At 38.8% G+C, this 15,685-nt stretch overlaps 2 protein-coding genes across 3 annotated transcripts; both read right to left on the reverse strand.

The window, feature by feature from the left end:
- Nucleotides 1-2,248: 2,248 nt before the first annotated feature.
- gpr18 (G protein-coupled receptor 18) lies at nt 2,249-5,919 on the reverse strand. Of its 2 annotated transcripts, XM_083921884.1 has the most exons (3): nt 5,840-5,858; nt 5,104-5,155; nt 2,249-3,921 (listed from the first exon to the last, which is right to left on the reverse strand). In XM_083921884.1, the coding sequence occupies exon 3, from the start codon at nt 3,918-3,920 to the stop codon at nt 2,901-2,903; it is 1,020 nt and encodes a 339-aa protein (XP_083778010.1). In that variant the 5' UTR covers nt 3,921; nt 5,104-5,155; nt 5,840-5,858; the 3' UTR covers nt 2,249-2,900. The 2 variants fall into 2 exon arrangements, with proteins under 2 accessions (XP_083778010.1, XP_083778011.1); XM_083921885.1 differs by lacking the exon at nt 5,104-5,155 and having other exon boundaries at nt 5,840-5,919.
- Nucleotides 5,920-9,818: 3,899 nt separating this feature from the next.
- On the reverse strand, nt 9,819-14,020 carry gpr183a (G protein-coupled receptor 183a). Its single transcript, XM_083922225.1, has 2 exons — nt 13,895-14,020; nt 9,819-11,848 (listed from the first exon to the last, which is right to left on the reverse strand). The coding sequence occupies exon 2, from the start codon at nt 11,823-11,825 to the stop codon at nt 10,689-10,691; it is 1,137 nt and encodes a 378-aa protein (XP_083778351.1). The 5' UTR covers nt 11,826-11,848; nt 13,895-14,020; the 3' UTR covers nt 9,819-10,688.
- Nucleotides 14,021-15,685: the final 1,665 nt, after the last annotated feature.

Here is a 15,685-nt window from a genome sequence, read left to right on the forward strand (position 1 = left end):
GCTACCTATTTTAACAGTTTATCCTTTACTTTTGCCCAACTATTGCAACCATGATGCATCCATTCATTTCAGCTACTGTTTAGAGTGCTTTCTTGCTATGCTTGCTTGATTGACTGCTTGCTATAGCCACAATCTTTACACATGTAGCTCCTGGCAACTGCAGAAGTAATGTTAACCCATAGTGTTGGCTATTCACTGCCGTACCATATTTCTTTTTTCATATTCAGAGCGGTCATTTGCCTTAAAGCTGTCTCATCATTCAAAATATCACGGAACACGAATAAAAGACATAGTCTCTCGAGAAACACTTTTAATCGTGAAAGAGATAAACAAAGCACCATTTAGAAAAACAAATACAGCAACCCTGTCTCTGATCATCATTTCACAGTTTGCTGACATACAAACTCTATTAAGCTGTCTTCAAATATGCAAAAATGATATGATTTTACAATGATTACATATTCACTTCCCCAGCTGGCTGGCTCCAAGCGTCTCCATTTGTCATCGACTATTGTGTCCAATTATATGATTAGCTTTGAACACTCCAGCACTTCGAGAGCTCTCGTGTGTTCTGCAGCGCAGAGTGATTCACAAACAAAGTCATTACAACATGTATTCACACATATCAAATAACAAAACAGATGGCCACTGCGCTCACCGCCTGATTTGTTTTCCACACGAGTGGTAGAAGAAAAAAGTATTCTGTGCGAGCTGTGTTTAATGCTGACTGTTTTTATTCCCAAAGAAGAGCAGCTGGCTGTCGCGCTGTTAGATCAGCTCCTATGAAAGACAATCTTGTTTTCATTAATTTCTCTACAACAAAGGCACTTGTTGGGAAGATTTAAAATTACAGCGGGTAAAGCTTCCGGATAATTCATCACAGAGACTTGACAGGAAACTTAATTGTTTTAAATGCCAGTTGCTGTGAGCAGCGTGGCTGGTTTTTCTTTGATGTCTAACAGGTGGGACAGATAGACGACCCTCTGATGTTTCATTTGACCTCTGACCTCTTGGTTATAAATCCACTTGTAGTCCAGCGGCCAATAAACCTATCATCGAGTGATGAACTGCAGTTCCCAGAATTCCATGTGAGATGGAAATCTTGTAGTCTGCCTCCTGTTATCAAACACAGTGTAAATCTATAACCCACACACTTCCTGACCCATGAACACTGTACAAACCAACCAAGAACCATATGGACTCATTGCAGTTTATCCTTTTACCGCCGTATGACATTACAACGTATCCCTGTGAGAATATGGGCTTGTGAAGATGTCAGAAATTATTAATACAACCAGAATTTCTTTAAGTAATTGCACAGTATAACACAGTTTGTTTAGTTCTGTTTGCAATTGATCAGTCATGCGACAACCATTACCTTAAACTGCTATGGTACATGTGGTTACAACACAGGATGACTTGACCGTCTAATTGTATGAGACACAACATAGTTACTCAGCTACACTGACTCACTGTCTAATCCAGTTAAGACTGTGTAGGTGTGACAGAAACACTAACTCGATTTGTTTAACAATTGGCAACACCACATCAATTCTTAGCTTGGCTGATGTTTGTGCAGGACACCTATCAAAACCCTCACATTTAAACCCGAGTTTCTTTCCCCTATCATTTAAATTAAACAGTGTCTTCATAGAAATAGAACTGTCACACATTCAGTACCTTCTCCCTAATCGCTTGTCTGTCATTTGAAGAATAAATTGCAGAGTCTTGCATCGTGTTGCATTAAAGTCTCACCGAGCACAAAAGGTTTTCTCTTTTAGGTTAAGGTTGCTTTTAAATCTAGTGAATAGCCTTGCTGACATCTCTTGAGGATGTTACTGTAAATGCACTTCAAGTGGCTGAATCATTTAACATCTAATCAATATGATTCGCATTGCACCATAAACACACATTAGTCTCTTTGGAGAAGCTGTTACGACTGCAGTTAACTTCTCTGTGATGAGGAGGAATGGTTGTTTCACAGGATAACAACTCAAATATTTGTTTTTAGAAAGTTTAAATGTGATTAAATGCAGAAACAAAACAAAAAAAAAACATAAAGAACTGTAAAGCAGAGAATCTAAAATATTTCTCCATTCACTTTAAAAGTAACAAAAGCACTGTTTTATCTGGCTCTGGCAGGTAGGTGGGGTCTAGCTGTGCCATGCTGCCATCACCTGGTCAATAAGTTAACAGCAATTTTCAGGACAATTGTCGTTTGTGTTAGAATGATGTCTCGTATGAAGTGATGGGGCTTACAGAAACTCCAAATTTGACACCTGAAAGTGACACCAGTGAAGCAAACTTCATTTATTTGCATGTGCATGACGTCATGCAGCGTTGATGGTTATATTTGAGCCATGATGCTGCACTGAGGTGCTACAGAGGCGAAGTTGCAAAATATGGTGCAGCGATCAAACAAAAGCAGCAACCTTTAAGAACCCACCATTGTTTCCCTTTGGTTTTCCCCCCACCCGATGGAGGCGGTCAGGCCCTTTATAGGTTTTGGTCGACATGACTGAGAGGAGTTTCAATGTGCATGATAACAAAGCAAACACTGCGATACTGTGGGCTATGTTTTTAATGATTATGAGCTTTATTTTTGCCTGCATGTGTTACACCTGAGCCACAGATACTTGTGTTTTGTCTGCCAGAGCAAAGATGCACAGAAAACATCTCAAGTCTCATGGGTGAGTCAATCAGCTCTGAACACAGATGTTTTTGCCACAACAGCAGCACTCCCATACTGTGAGTGTAAATTACACCTTGGAAATTAATTGCAATTTTTGATCCTTTTGATAATGAACCATGCACACAGTGAAGTATTCAGTGTTGCATTATGCCAAAGTGTGCACGGTGCATATGAGTGTGCTGTTTGACATGAAAGTTTGATGGTTGCTTCATATCATTGCGCTGGTCAAGTTGCTCATTGATCGGATGCTGCCTGTGTGTGTGTGCCTGCTCTTCCGTCTCACACTTCGCAGATAGTTCCTGTACAGAATAACACTGATCACCCTGTCCTGGAACTGCTTGGAGACGATGTAGAACAGAATAATATCTAACACTGTGCTCAGGTTCATCAGGAATGTGGTGAAGACTGCCCATGTGCTAAACCCTCCATCTATGCCTCTCCCCACCAAACGGAGCACTAAACACACATGGAAAGGCACAAAACACACCAACACCTGGATAATCAGTGTAATGATAATCCGGATGGACTTCTGCTTCACTTTAGGCTTGAGTTTAGATGTGCGGCCATGGATCAGATTATCCACAATGACAATATAACAGCCAATCATTATACATATGGGAACCAGGAAGAAGAAGATGAGTCGCACAAAGTTGACAGGGTTGTCACGGCGCATGTAGATAATATCTTGCATCTTGATGCAGGTCGTGAAGTTGGAAATGCGATCGGGATCATCCGCAGAGAAGAGCAGGGGTACAGTGCTGCCCAAGGTCATCATCCACACCCCTAAACTCGCCACCACAGCCTTTGGAACATTCCTCAGCTCTTTGCCGTGCTTTGGCTGGACGATGGCCATGTAGCGGTCAGCACTGATCAGAGCAAACAGCCACAGAGCCATGCAAGGGTAGAAGATGGTGAGAGCTGCACTGATTCGGCAGAAAACATCTCCAAAGGGCCAGTCGTCCTGGTGATGGTAAACCATTCTGAAGGGAAGCAGCAGGATGAAGGTGAGGTCCACCACCGCCACGTTTATCATGTAGACAGTGACCGAGTTCTTTTTCTTGGTGGTGAGAGAAAACACCCATAAAGCAGTTATATTTACTATGACTCCTATAATGAAGACAAAGCAGTAGAAGATCAGGCCTGCCATGCGGTACTCCACCGGTCCCTGCTTTGGCCGTGCAGTATCAGGATGCACAGACATGTTGGAGAAGTTTAGATCCAGCTTCATTCTGAAAATTTAAAGAACACAGCAATATACTATTTTTTATTTCCATCGAGAAATTCCTTTACCATCACTTGTTTTACTCTTTAAAGTCAATTTGTTTTCATGATTGGATTTGATTATCCAAATGATTATTCACTTATGTTGAAAGGTCATGTCCTTCCAGCGAGATCTTATAGAGGAAGAAGATTTTGGCCATACAGTATGTAGTGTTTCTATATACAATACAAAGCTGATTAAAGGTCCTATATTATCCCACATTTCTCTCATACGGTCTAGCGCAATATACTTGTATTCACCCTCTGTCTGAAACAAGTGTTCCTACAGCTTTTTAAGAATAGAATTAAAGCACTTTCGAGATATCTACTGTAAACTAGACTCTCCAGAGCCTTTTAACTGTTACTATAAATTGGATTGTGAAAGGTCAGAGGAAGCACACACACATTCTAAGAGCAGATCTTCATGTCAGTCAATCTACAGTAGCTCCAGTTAGTATCAGGTGTGAGGTGCCAGGAGAAGACAAATGTGACAGCATGATTGTTTCATTTTAAATATTAAAAGATTTTTTTGGTTTACATGAATAATTGTGTTGCTGAAAAACCTGATTGTGTGTCTGAAAATCAAGCTTTTTTTCAAGGAGTATATTAGAATTCAAACATATTCCTAACCTTTATATATTTTTCATTCAAGAATGGAGCAATTGTAAAGTATTTAGATACTATTCTATTGAAATCGTAACAGTCAAAATTAAGCATTTTACAAACTTTCAAGACTTTGTACGAACCGACGTTCAAACGCCTGTCTTTAAGGCTTCTTGTCGCTTTGGTAGGTCAGCATTTGCACATCATCCACGTGTGCTCTCGGCCCTTCTGCACTGTTATTGCAGCCGGGGAATGACTTAAAGGCACTTGCTACCTATATGTAGTACAGTGGTGACACCACAACTGTACGGAAGTCCTTACGGCTCGTTTAAAGACACAGTTTCTGAATACGGGCTGTGTGCATTTCTCTGTTGACATGATTCTCTCACCTTTTACAATATGTGGCCGTTAAATCTGAGCTTGATAGTTCTGTAATTTACCATAAGCCACAAAAATAGCACAGAAAAAAGATAAAGTTAGGTCAAGATTAGTTTACAATGACATAATCTGTTAGGTTTCGAGTTTTCATATAAGCAAGACCAACTTACTTTTGAACATTCTGTAGAAGTTATCCCTCATTAGTCCACTCGAGTTTAAAGTCTAAGAAAAATAACAACGAACAACAGAACATATAAACTCCAATGATGGGATTTTCCTTTCAGCAAAAGGACACTGAAAAGTTTGCAAAGAAAAAAAAGTGTGAAATAATTAGACTTCCAGGAGAAACACTGCGGGTGAATAAGCCAGAGGCTGCTTCTAAATATGTACATATCTGTGTTATACAATTTGCAGAACCTGCTGCTTGCTTATTTGAATATTTATTTTTAAAAGCTGTGCAGCTGCAGTGTGTAAGACAGAGGAAGACAAACAGACCATGTCTGTGTAGAATTAAGAATGGCATAAACAAGAAAACAACTAGAAAATCATTTAATAGAGAAAAGTAACTGTAATCTGTGTTGAGGGTAACAATGTGGAAGTGAATTTTAGATGTGTCTTGATAAGAAATCATGTGACTGAGTTTGACATTTAAGCATTTTTGCCGGTAGGCTACTGTCCTGCCTGTGTGAACTTTGGGTGATCATTTATAGTCGGAAAAGTAATTAATGTAAAGCTGCAGAATAAAACAAATGAGCTGGAGGATTTAAATCAGTTTGTCCCAAAAACTCGAAAACACACACAGTGAAAGTGACTATAAAAGATGTCTGCCAAAATGCCTTTCCCCCATCCATCCAAAGGTCAAACAGTTCAGATCGCCTTGCCTGAACAATAAAAGACTGCACTTACCGCAGAAATCACACAAACATCTTGACAAGCTTGCGCCAACAGGTTTATGAAGCGGCACAGCGATTTATCTGAGCACTCAGCCAAAACAGGGAAGTGAATGCTTTCTCAAAGGGTAATGTGATGGAAATGGTGGCGAGACTGAACACAGTGTAAAGCCCCCTTCACTTCCTGTGTCGACCGTGTGCTGTAGTTTCTGTACCTTAGATTCCTTTACAGTATCTACGTAGTTGGAACACAAAGGGCTACAGCTTTCCACAGTCTGCAATTACACCCCCTTAAAGAAAATGATGTGCCATTAGAAGTGGGAGTGTGTTTGGCAGGCAGAGAGATGGCAGATTTAGGGCGAGTTATTGATTGGAAAAGTGGGGTCTGTCACAGCACATTAGTTCTCAGGGGAGTAATCCACAGCAGGTTGCTGTGAGAAGCATCTGCTGCTGGAGAGAAGTAATTAAAAACAGGATGTTGAGGCAGTTGCCATATAAACAGGAAATAAGACGGTGGTAATAGACACTTCACGCTGATGCTGTGAGATGGTTTTACACCACGCCGACTTAATGGATGCAAAGCGCATACCTCAGGTGAAAAGCTCAAGGTCAGTCTGGACCCAGATTGAATACAGATTAATGTGTGTGATTAATGTGTGTTTGAGCTGGTAACAACTACGAATTAGGACATTTGGCTCGAAGAACATTGTGCAATCAAAACTTCTCCCCCTGTTCTCCTAACTGGTACTTTGCATTACCATTATAGATCATATGAACTAGTAAGTAAAACAACCGTTCCCACAACTTACAGCATTTCCTCTTTTGGGTCGTTTGACTGCTTTTCACTGTCTTTTGACCCTCCACAAAAAGGTTGTATGTATTTGTTACATATTTTGTTTCGATAATGCAGTTTGATGGTGAATTATTGACATGCTTACTACACTATTGTTAATCACGGAGTTTATATGGAAGCTGCTCATTCAGTATAATTCTTATTCCCAGGAAATAATTATCTATCGGCTTGTCCTCTCTGTGTGTCTTAAAAATCTCACGCCAGATGGTCTTTTGTGTTCATTGCAATATGCTGTTATGACAACAGCCTGTGTGATGTTTTCCTCTCTTTGATACTTGTCATGTGGTTGCCTCTGTAAGTCCTCCGCTCCATAATAAATACATGGTCTTTTCAACGATATATATATATATATATATATATATATATAACTAGACTATATATATTTGCATTTATACTTACAGGTATCTGTTTTTTTGTACATCCAAGCACATACAGACCTGTCAATATTTAGATCTGATATACAGTGCCTGTGAAAAGCCTGTTTAACTGCCTTAACTGTCGTATCTTTACCTTGTTTTACACTGTCCTCTAGAGGCCGTAAATGATAATGATAATAATAACACATCAGACTTAAACAGTGCTTTACAAACTTCTCAAAGACGCTTTACATACTGTAATCTCTGGTCTAATCTCTGTTTAGGTAGAAGTATGTGTCTAATTTGATTGATTGATCGATTGATCGATTGATTCTTGTTGCAATATATTTATAGTTATTATTAATTATTCTCATAATTGATTGTATCTTTTAATAATCAATGTCTTATGTGTGCAAGTAAGACTAGGCTATTATTAGATATTATTTTAACTGTAGTAATTAATGCCGAAGTTACTTAACAGGACTTTAAGCTACATAAAACGTCTTAAACTAATTGTAATCATGCCTAAACTCTTTTAATGTACAAAAGGCATATAATTGTATCTCAGTGGTCATTTTATGTGTTGTTCTGTTGTCTCCTTTTCACCACCTGACCCAATTTTTGAACATTTTCTGTCTTTTTAATTTACAAAAAATTCTAAATAAAAGAAAATCTCAACTGCAGAGGTGCTGAGTGCATTGTCTAGACAATACATTCGCTTTTTGACATAATCAGATCATCACAATAGCCTGAATGTATCTTTTGTACGCCTCTGAAGTTGCAATGTTTCAGAAGTACAGATACATTGTGTTGAATTATCCGATGCTTCCTGCCCATCCCTGTAAAACAAGCACTTTCATTTAATCCCCGAAAGAAATCGGGCGATAGAAGAAAAGGGGAAAAGGGAGCGATGAAGCAGATGGCAATTATATGTGTGAAATACAGTGTTCATTGCAATACAAGTGCTAAGCTATCAGCAAGGGACATATTTCAGTAAAATAAACAAAAAAAGGTAAAATAAGCATATTAAAAGGTCAAGATGTAAATAAATACCTAATAATAATCTGTACAGTGTTACGCTGGATTGCCATGAATAGTATTATCTTAGTTTTCTACGTGAATGTGGGCAAAACAGAAAGGGAACAAGGTGTGACATTTTGTGTGTCAGTGTGTTTGTGTGTGTGCATGTCCGTGTGTGTGCATGTGTGTGTGCGTGTGTGTTAGCGTGCACTTATGGGGAAGTATGTCTGATGTTGTAGACCAGACCTTTGAGTGCTGTTATAGGTATTTTGGTACCAGCCAGAGAAGGGGCTGTAAGTAATGATTACGCTCATTTACGATTAATCTTCTGATTATTACGGTATTTTGGATTAATAAATGAATAATTTGATATATAAAATGGCAGAAAATACTGAATCACAATTTCATAAAGCTGAATGTTTGTATCAACAGAACAAAACTGAAAGTTATTCAATTTGCTTCCTCATAAGAAAACAAAAGCAAATGCTCAAAATTGGGAAGCTGCGACTTTGTTTGGCATTTTGGCTCAAATTACTTTGATGAATTCATTACCAAGACAGTTCGACATGCTGAAATTAACTGTGCTGAACCTTTCTGCAGTGCATTTTATTACTTGGCTCTCACCTGTGTCTTGTTTGCGTGCCATCTCCTGCTGAGGCCTTTCGGATGTGTTATCACACATGAAGAGTGAAGAGATGAATATTGTTTCTGTTTTGTTTGTCGCTCGCTACCTAATACTTTCCAATTTAATATTTGCAATACATACATAACAAAGTAACATTTTATGACAAGAGCCTTGTAAATAAATAAATAAATGACTATCCATTAGTATTTCCCCTCTTAGACAATCCAACCAACCTTATCATAATAAATGCAGTGGGGAGTATTGTACTTTGCACCAGTTATGAACTTAAGAGCAAAATGTTAAACAGAGGGTCTAAGAGAGCAAACTGCATTAGGTCATGATGTCTGTAAATTACTTCCTCAAAATCCAACGGAGAGCAAACCTGGTATATTAATTCAACATCAAATAGAACATTGAAAAGTAATAACGTGAATCAGTAACACAATATAAAACTATATCATCTGCACATTTCACCTTACATTCAGAAAGGGAAGAAAAGCTAGTCATCTTTTTAAAACCATAACCACATGCTTTCTCTAACCGCAGACAAAACTGTTTTAGTTGCGTAACATGAACCATATTGTTCACCATAACTATCATCTAGCCCTTAACCACACCTTAACCATACTGTAGTTGCATAGTATATACTATAGAGAGAAATAAGCAATTCATTTTCGAACATGTTAGCAGAAACAGAAGTTTTGTCTATACTGCACTTTGTCTATACTAGCAGCTTTCGTATATTATATATTTCATTTAGACCAATAGTGTGTATTTGTTTACGTTAAGTTATACTTGTGTGTAGTTTTTTTTAACCACAGCTGACAAAAAACGATGAGTAGCAGAGGCCCCAAAATGGATCCTTGAGGAACTCCCTTAGTAACCAAGTCATGGTTGACTCATTTGATTTAATTACATGGTCCTCTCTTGTGAATTCTCTTGAACAATGATAACTGACCAGCGGATTTTCTTTTTAAAAAGTGCAGCAGGGACACATATGCAGTCCATTGGTCAACAGGTAGAGGTAACATGCCAACATATGCAGCAATGCACGAGCGAAGACAAGAAACAAGAAGACTGCAAGCTTAACATGGATGTAAACAATGCTGGATACTTAAAAAAGGTCTTTGCAAATGTTTAATGAGAACTAAAATTCACTCAACACAATTTATACCTCAAGGATACACATATCGCATTATGGTGAATAACACTGAATGTAAACATAACTTCTGTATGTTTACAAGAAAATCCCAAATGGCCCCTTTAAAATAAAAGACATAAACCACACCTACATTTGACACAATGGAGTGAATGTTTAAACTAAAATGTGTGGCGCTTTCTCAAACAAATAAGGTTAATCCAGCTGGCAGGCAGCTGAAACAATGACTGTACAGTTTGCTGAACTGAAACTTGAAAACAGATTGTGAGTCTGATTTCATTTCGGAGTCTATTTTCTACTTTAACATCTCAGTTCATTAAAGTAACACTGTGAGGATAGGATCAGATGTGAGGTCATTGTATACACTGCTTCACTCTTCACTCTCACTTTTTTCACAACTTTTTCCCTCCATAGAAATTTGAATGTGGGTATGACTTTATGTCAACTCGACTGTCCACTTCCAACTTGCTCTGCTTCATGCTCTTCCTAACCAGCTCTCAGGCAGGAGTCAAGCATGCTTTATGAAAAAAGTATCCCTCTTGTTCCCCGTTGCTGCAATAATCTCTGTTTTCCTGAGAAATTCACAAATACTAATAAGAAAATATGTCAACACAAACACAACACAAGTGCTAGATTGTCCTTAAGAGTATTTCAGTTGAAAAACATTTCCTTATGTAAACAAATCTGATGATCCAGATGCTGAGTAGCTGCTTGGACTCCCTGATGGCGTATCCACTCTAATGTTCAAAACAATTAGTTTGAGACACTATTGAACTAATCTTTATTAAAGTAGGCCCACGCATAGAAGGTCCTCCTAATTTTATGTGAGTCTTGGTGCCTCGGTTCTCTCATTTACTCTTCCCGGTTAAATCTCCTGTCTGTGAGTCTCTCATTGGTTGTACCAAAAATAGAACTGTTGAGTTGGATCTTGTTGCCATCAATAACCTCCTTGGAGGAGCCTTCAGGTGACGTCCTCACTGCGCTAGAGAAGGAAATGCTGACCTGTAGCTTCAGCAGCTTCCAAAGCTTCCTCTTGTAGCCCTTACAGGCAAAGAAGTAGATAAAGGGATCCAAACAGGAGTTGAGGTTCATCAGACACACAGTGATGTGCAGCGACACCTGAAAGGCTGTGAGTTCAGCACAATCAGGGCTCGACACCAGCTTGCGGATCATGTACTGAAGGATGTCAATGTGATAAGGACTGTAACAGACAATAAACACCAGTGAAACGCAGCAGATCACACCGATGGCCTTGCGGCTTCTGCCTGACTTATCTGTCAAATGGTTGTTCTTGGCTGTGAAGTGGAGTTTGGAGCACAAGACGGAGTAACACACAAGGATGGTTATCACAGGCACAATATAACCAAGAAAGACAGCACCGATCAGTATAGTGGCAATGTGGTCGACCTTCTCAAAGTTGGGGTATTCCATACAGGTGATGAAGCCATCAGGTTCCTCATTGGTCATAGGCATGCCCACGAGGGGGAGGGTCTGTGCCAGGACCAGCAGCCACACACCAACACAAATGTAGCGCACGTTACTGACCTTCCTGAGTCGGGCAAAGCGCAGAGGCAGGACGACAGCGATGAAGCGGTCTATACTGAGGCAGGTCATGAAATTGACCCCAGCGTAGGTGTTGATGTAGAAGATGAGGCCGGAAATCTTGCAAAGCGCCTCGCCCAGAGGCCAGTGGAAGCCCAGAGCATAGTAGATCATCCTCGCAGGAAGAGAGAGGGTGAAGAGGATGTCAGAGATGACCAGGTTGAGAGAGTACAAGGTGGTAGAGTTGATCTTTTTTAGATTGGGACGGATGACATGGAGGGCGAGGCAGTTACCGAACAGCCCCACCAGGAACACAATGCAATAGAAAAGAGGCATTAGAACCCTGGCATAGTCCCGGTGGGCGTACAGGGTGTCACAGCCAGTCTTATTAGAGTCATTGTTGCTGGATGAGAGGGTGAACGTCACAGGTGCAGCGGTAGAACCCATCTTGATATTTTAGGAACCAGTAACTGCAAAAAGGAGGATATAATGTGTTAATGCTTTGTTTAAACTTAGAAAAAACCCAAACATACAGAAAATGTGTATTTAAAGGAAATAAAATCAGTTGTGCCAATATGAAAAAAGCAATGAGACATTCATACAGTCTATGTTGAAATGAAACTCTTCTGTCTAGTGCAACCACAGTTAGACCTTGTTTTGAATAAGGAAGTGAAATAAGTTACAGTATTTGTCATTACTCCTGCCACTTACTATCAGTATTACTAAAGAAAATAGAGATAAGAAGTGTGATGCGTGTGTGTGTGTGTGTGTGTGTGTATATATACTATATATATATATATAGAAATGAATATATATATATATATATATATACAGTATATATGAATTAATGCACAATTAATGATGTGACTTTAGTTGTATTGCTTTTACTCTCAGGTAAGAAATAAAACAAATAAGAATTGTTTGGGTGTCCCATTGGTTCTGTGAACAATCTGACTGTCAGGTGATGAGACATAAACTGCCCTGGCAAAGAGAAATGATTTTGTGGTATGTGGTGCCACCTTGTGGTTCTTTCTGAAGGCCAGCAGACACCAAACTTCACTTTTGCCTCAGTTTCTCTAGCCGATCAATCCTTCACATTTCTTTTAACACAAAGTGAAAAAAAAACAAGCTTAAAGTTTTAGCTTACTCTTTGTAAGTTTTATTATTTACTTGTTCTTCTATTTGACTGGCGTGTATTGCTTTGTATTTATGTTTGGTCTGTTTTTACTGTTGTGTATCTGTTTTTATTTTTATTTTGTATGATTTGTACATGTAAGGTGTTATTGAGTGTCCTGAAAGGCACCCATTAATAAAATGTATAATTTATTATTATTATTATTATTATGACAAGTACAAGTTGCTCTGTACAAGTTGTCTAACTGAAGCTGTAAAGCGCCTATCATGTTTTGACTTATCATTGAGAAATATGTTTGTAGTTTGACATATGAAGACACAATTATTATTCTCTTTCTCTCCCCTCCCTGTCTTACCTGTCTCCATCACTACAAAATAAATCAGAAATGTAAAAAATAAAATAAAAAAATAGCATCATTTATTTTTCCGATTCCAATTTTAACTTGTTTAGTTGTATTAATTAGCCCATTCGGCCACTTGTGCCTGTATTTGACTCACAGGACATAGTTGTTTTTTCATGCCGTTTGTAGCTAAAAGTGACACTAAAGGAAGTCTTTGAACAATAACACAGCTTTACTGTGATTCTGAATGCAGCTGCAGCACTCTCACACAGCAGAGTACCCTGGGGAAGCAGACTTCCTCATAGACAAAGCCGTCACTCAACACCAAGTCATTTTTTTAGTGTATGGTATAGGCAGTTGGAAAGTCATATTGTTTGAGGCAAAATTAGAGCCCGCTCTAGCGGCGGCTATCTGCCCGAGCACATGGTGCAGTGGAGAAACACATTTCCTGGCTCATTAACACTAGTGAAAGGGTATTTGGAGCAAAAATGTGTTCTTTTTCAAATGCCTTTCTTATCCAAATGAAGTTCTAAATTTAGTAATTTGAAAATAAATCTGTGTTTTATGTCGAGAATATACTTTGGACTTTTCCAATAACACTCAAACTGTTGTGAAAGTGGTTTGCTTTTTAAGTGTGGGTGTTGTAACTGCATGTGATCGATGGCTTTCACTCTGTGTATGCATAACACCGAATTTCCCTTTTAGAAGACAAATGTGTCTTTTTTCATAATCTGATAATAGAATAGAATAGAATAAAAATACTTTATTAATCCCAAGCTGGGAAATTACAGAATCATTTTGTTTAGGTTACATATACTGTATATAGTTTGTAAAGGTGTGATGATTTGCCATTAGGTTACAGATGTGATATCTGACTCTGAAATACAGTACACATTTTTCACAACATAAATTTATTACAACCTAAACAGCAAACTGCACCTGTATTTATTATCCACACACATTTACCCAATATCCTATCAAAGCCACAATGAATGATTCAACCTGACCCTTGAAAATATAAAGTTTGGAAAGGAAACTCACCTCACAGATGTTTTTTTGTCAGATTTGCTGAAGTCACATTGATCCAGAAGACATGACACTTCTTGAGTAAAGGTTATCTCAATTATGAGAGCTGTACTGACAGCACTACAACCACTCTGTCCTGAATGAGAGCAGCATGACATACAGAAATCAAGATCCGTATCTGCTGCCAGTAACCATAGTGACAAAATATCCTGTTGTAGCTCTCTCTCTCTCTCTCTCTCTCTCTCTCTCTCTCTCTCTCTCTCTCTCTCTCTCTCTCTCTCTCTGCCAATGTGTATTTGTCTCTCTCACTTTTGCCTAACATCACATACGTCTTATCTCTCAGCACACACTTGTGAAACACATATTGCACCCAAAAAGTGATGTTACACTGCACAGACGTGCGTAATATTTCATTGCCCTTTGTGATTGATGAAGCTGTGGGGGTTTAGCCACCTGTGACATGTGTTGGGAAAGGAACCTCTAAGTTTCATGCAGCATGCCATGCGGAGGATGTGGCTTCAGTTGCACGGATGAGATCATCCAGAGCTTCTTTTGCTAGACACCTATCTTCTATTTGAATATGGAGACTTGGGTCACTCATGCCAATGCCGTACAATAATTATATCACAATTCTCTCTGATAATCCCAATTTCATTTTTAGAGTCTGTTTTCAGTTTCTCATCAATTTCCTTTTAGACTTTACAAACACATGACAACAAAATGAGGAACTTCCCCTTTGCTCCAGAAGCACCTTTGTTTTGATGTTTTGAGCTCAGAATGACTTTCAGAAAAGAAGAACCACATCTATGTTTCATTTTGCCCCAAATAATAATTTATTTCGAAAGTCATGGAATAACCGTTTGCTTTCAAGCGCTAAGTGCCACGTGTGTCATTGAGTTGTCAGTACTGATTGCAGATGTTATAAGATCTTCATGCCCAAAATCCCCAGTGACTTCCTGTGGCAAGAGCATACTGATGCCACAGAGAGTCAAAAGGCCTTAGCAAACAAGTATTGAAAGACTATATGGTTTAAAGTGTGGGACTAGAAAAATAGCGTCAAACACAAACACGCTTTGGAGTGAGAGATCAGAGCCCCTTTTAAACGTAAGATGTGGTCAAACTTTGATGCATAGAAAACTAAGAAATTGAGTAGATTTTTTTTAAAATGTGTTGTTATGCTAAAAAGTGTTCTCACATGTCATCTAACTGCTAAACAATATTTAATACAGGTGTTGCTGAGCACATATTTAGGTTTTGTGTATCAACTGTTATGTGGTTTTCACACCTTTGAATTACTCCCGCTCTTCTGGGCACAGCTTTTTACTGAAGCACAGCACAGCTACGGATTATGCATAGTTGTATTGTTCTGCACAATCATTTAAAAGCACAGACAAAATCACAACACACTGTGAAACAAAAAAGTTAAAAGTGTGCTCACTATTGACCTCTTGCCCTTTCCAGCCTCATTTGAGATTAAACAGCAACTCAAGTAAAAATGTTTTTGGTATGGGAAATGTGAATAATTGATAGTAAATATAAAATATATCAACAAGAATCATATTCTGTTTTATATTGACCACAACCTTCTTTTGTTCAAAAACAAGTCCGGCGGTGAGGCAGAGGAAGCAGTTTAACTTCCTCATGGCCTTGCCTTGTGCGTCTGACTCACTGGGCATCAGACGGCCAGATCACACCCATCGCTGACAGACAACAGGCATGGTATTCTGCCATGGCTATTCATAGAAGACAATGGGGCTCAATACCAACGAAAAAGTCCCGTCCGGCATCTTTACATTCTTGTTGTTG

This window comes from Echiichthys vipera (assembly GCF_963691815.1).
Source record: "Echiichthys vipera genome assembly, chromosome: 10".
In the NCBI taxonomy this organism is placed as follows: domain Eukaryota; kingdom Metazoa; phylum Chordata; class Actinopteri; order Perciformes; family Trachinidae; genus Echiichthys; species Echiichthys vipera.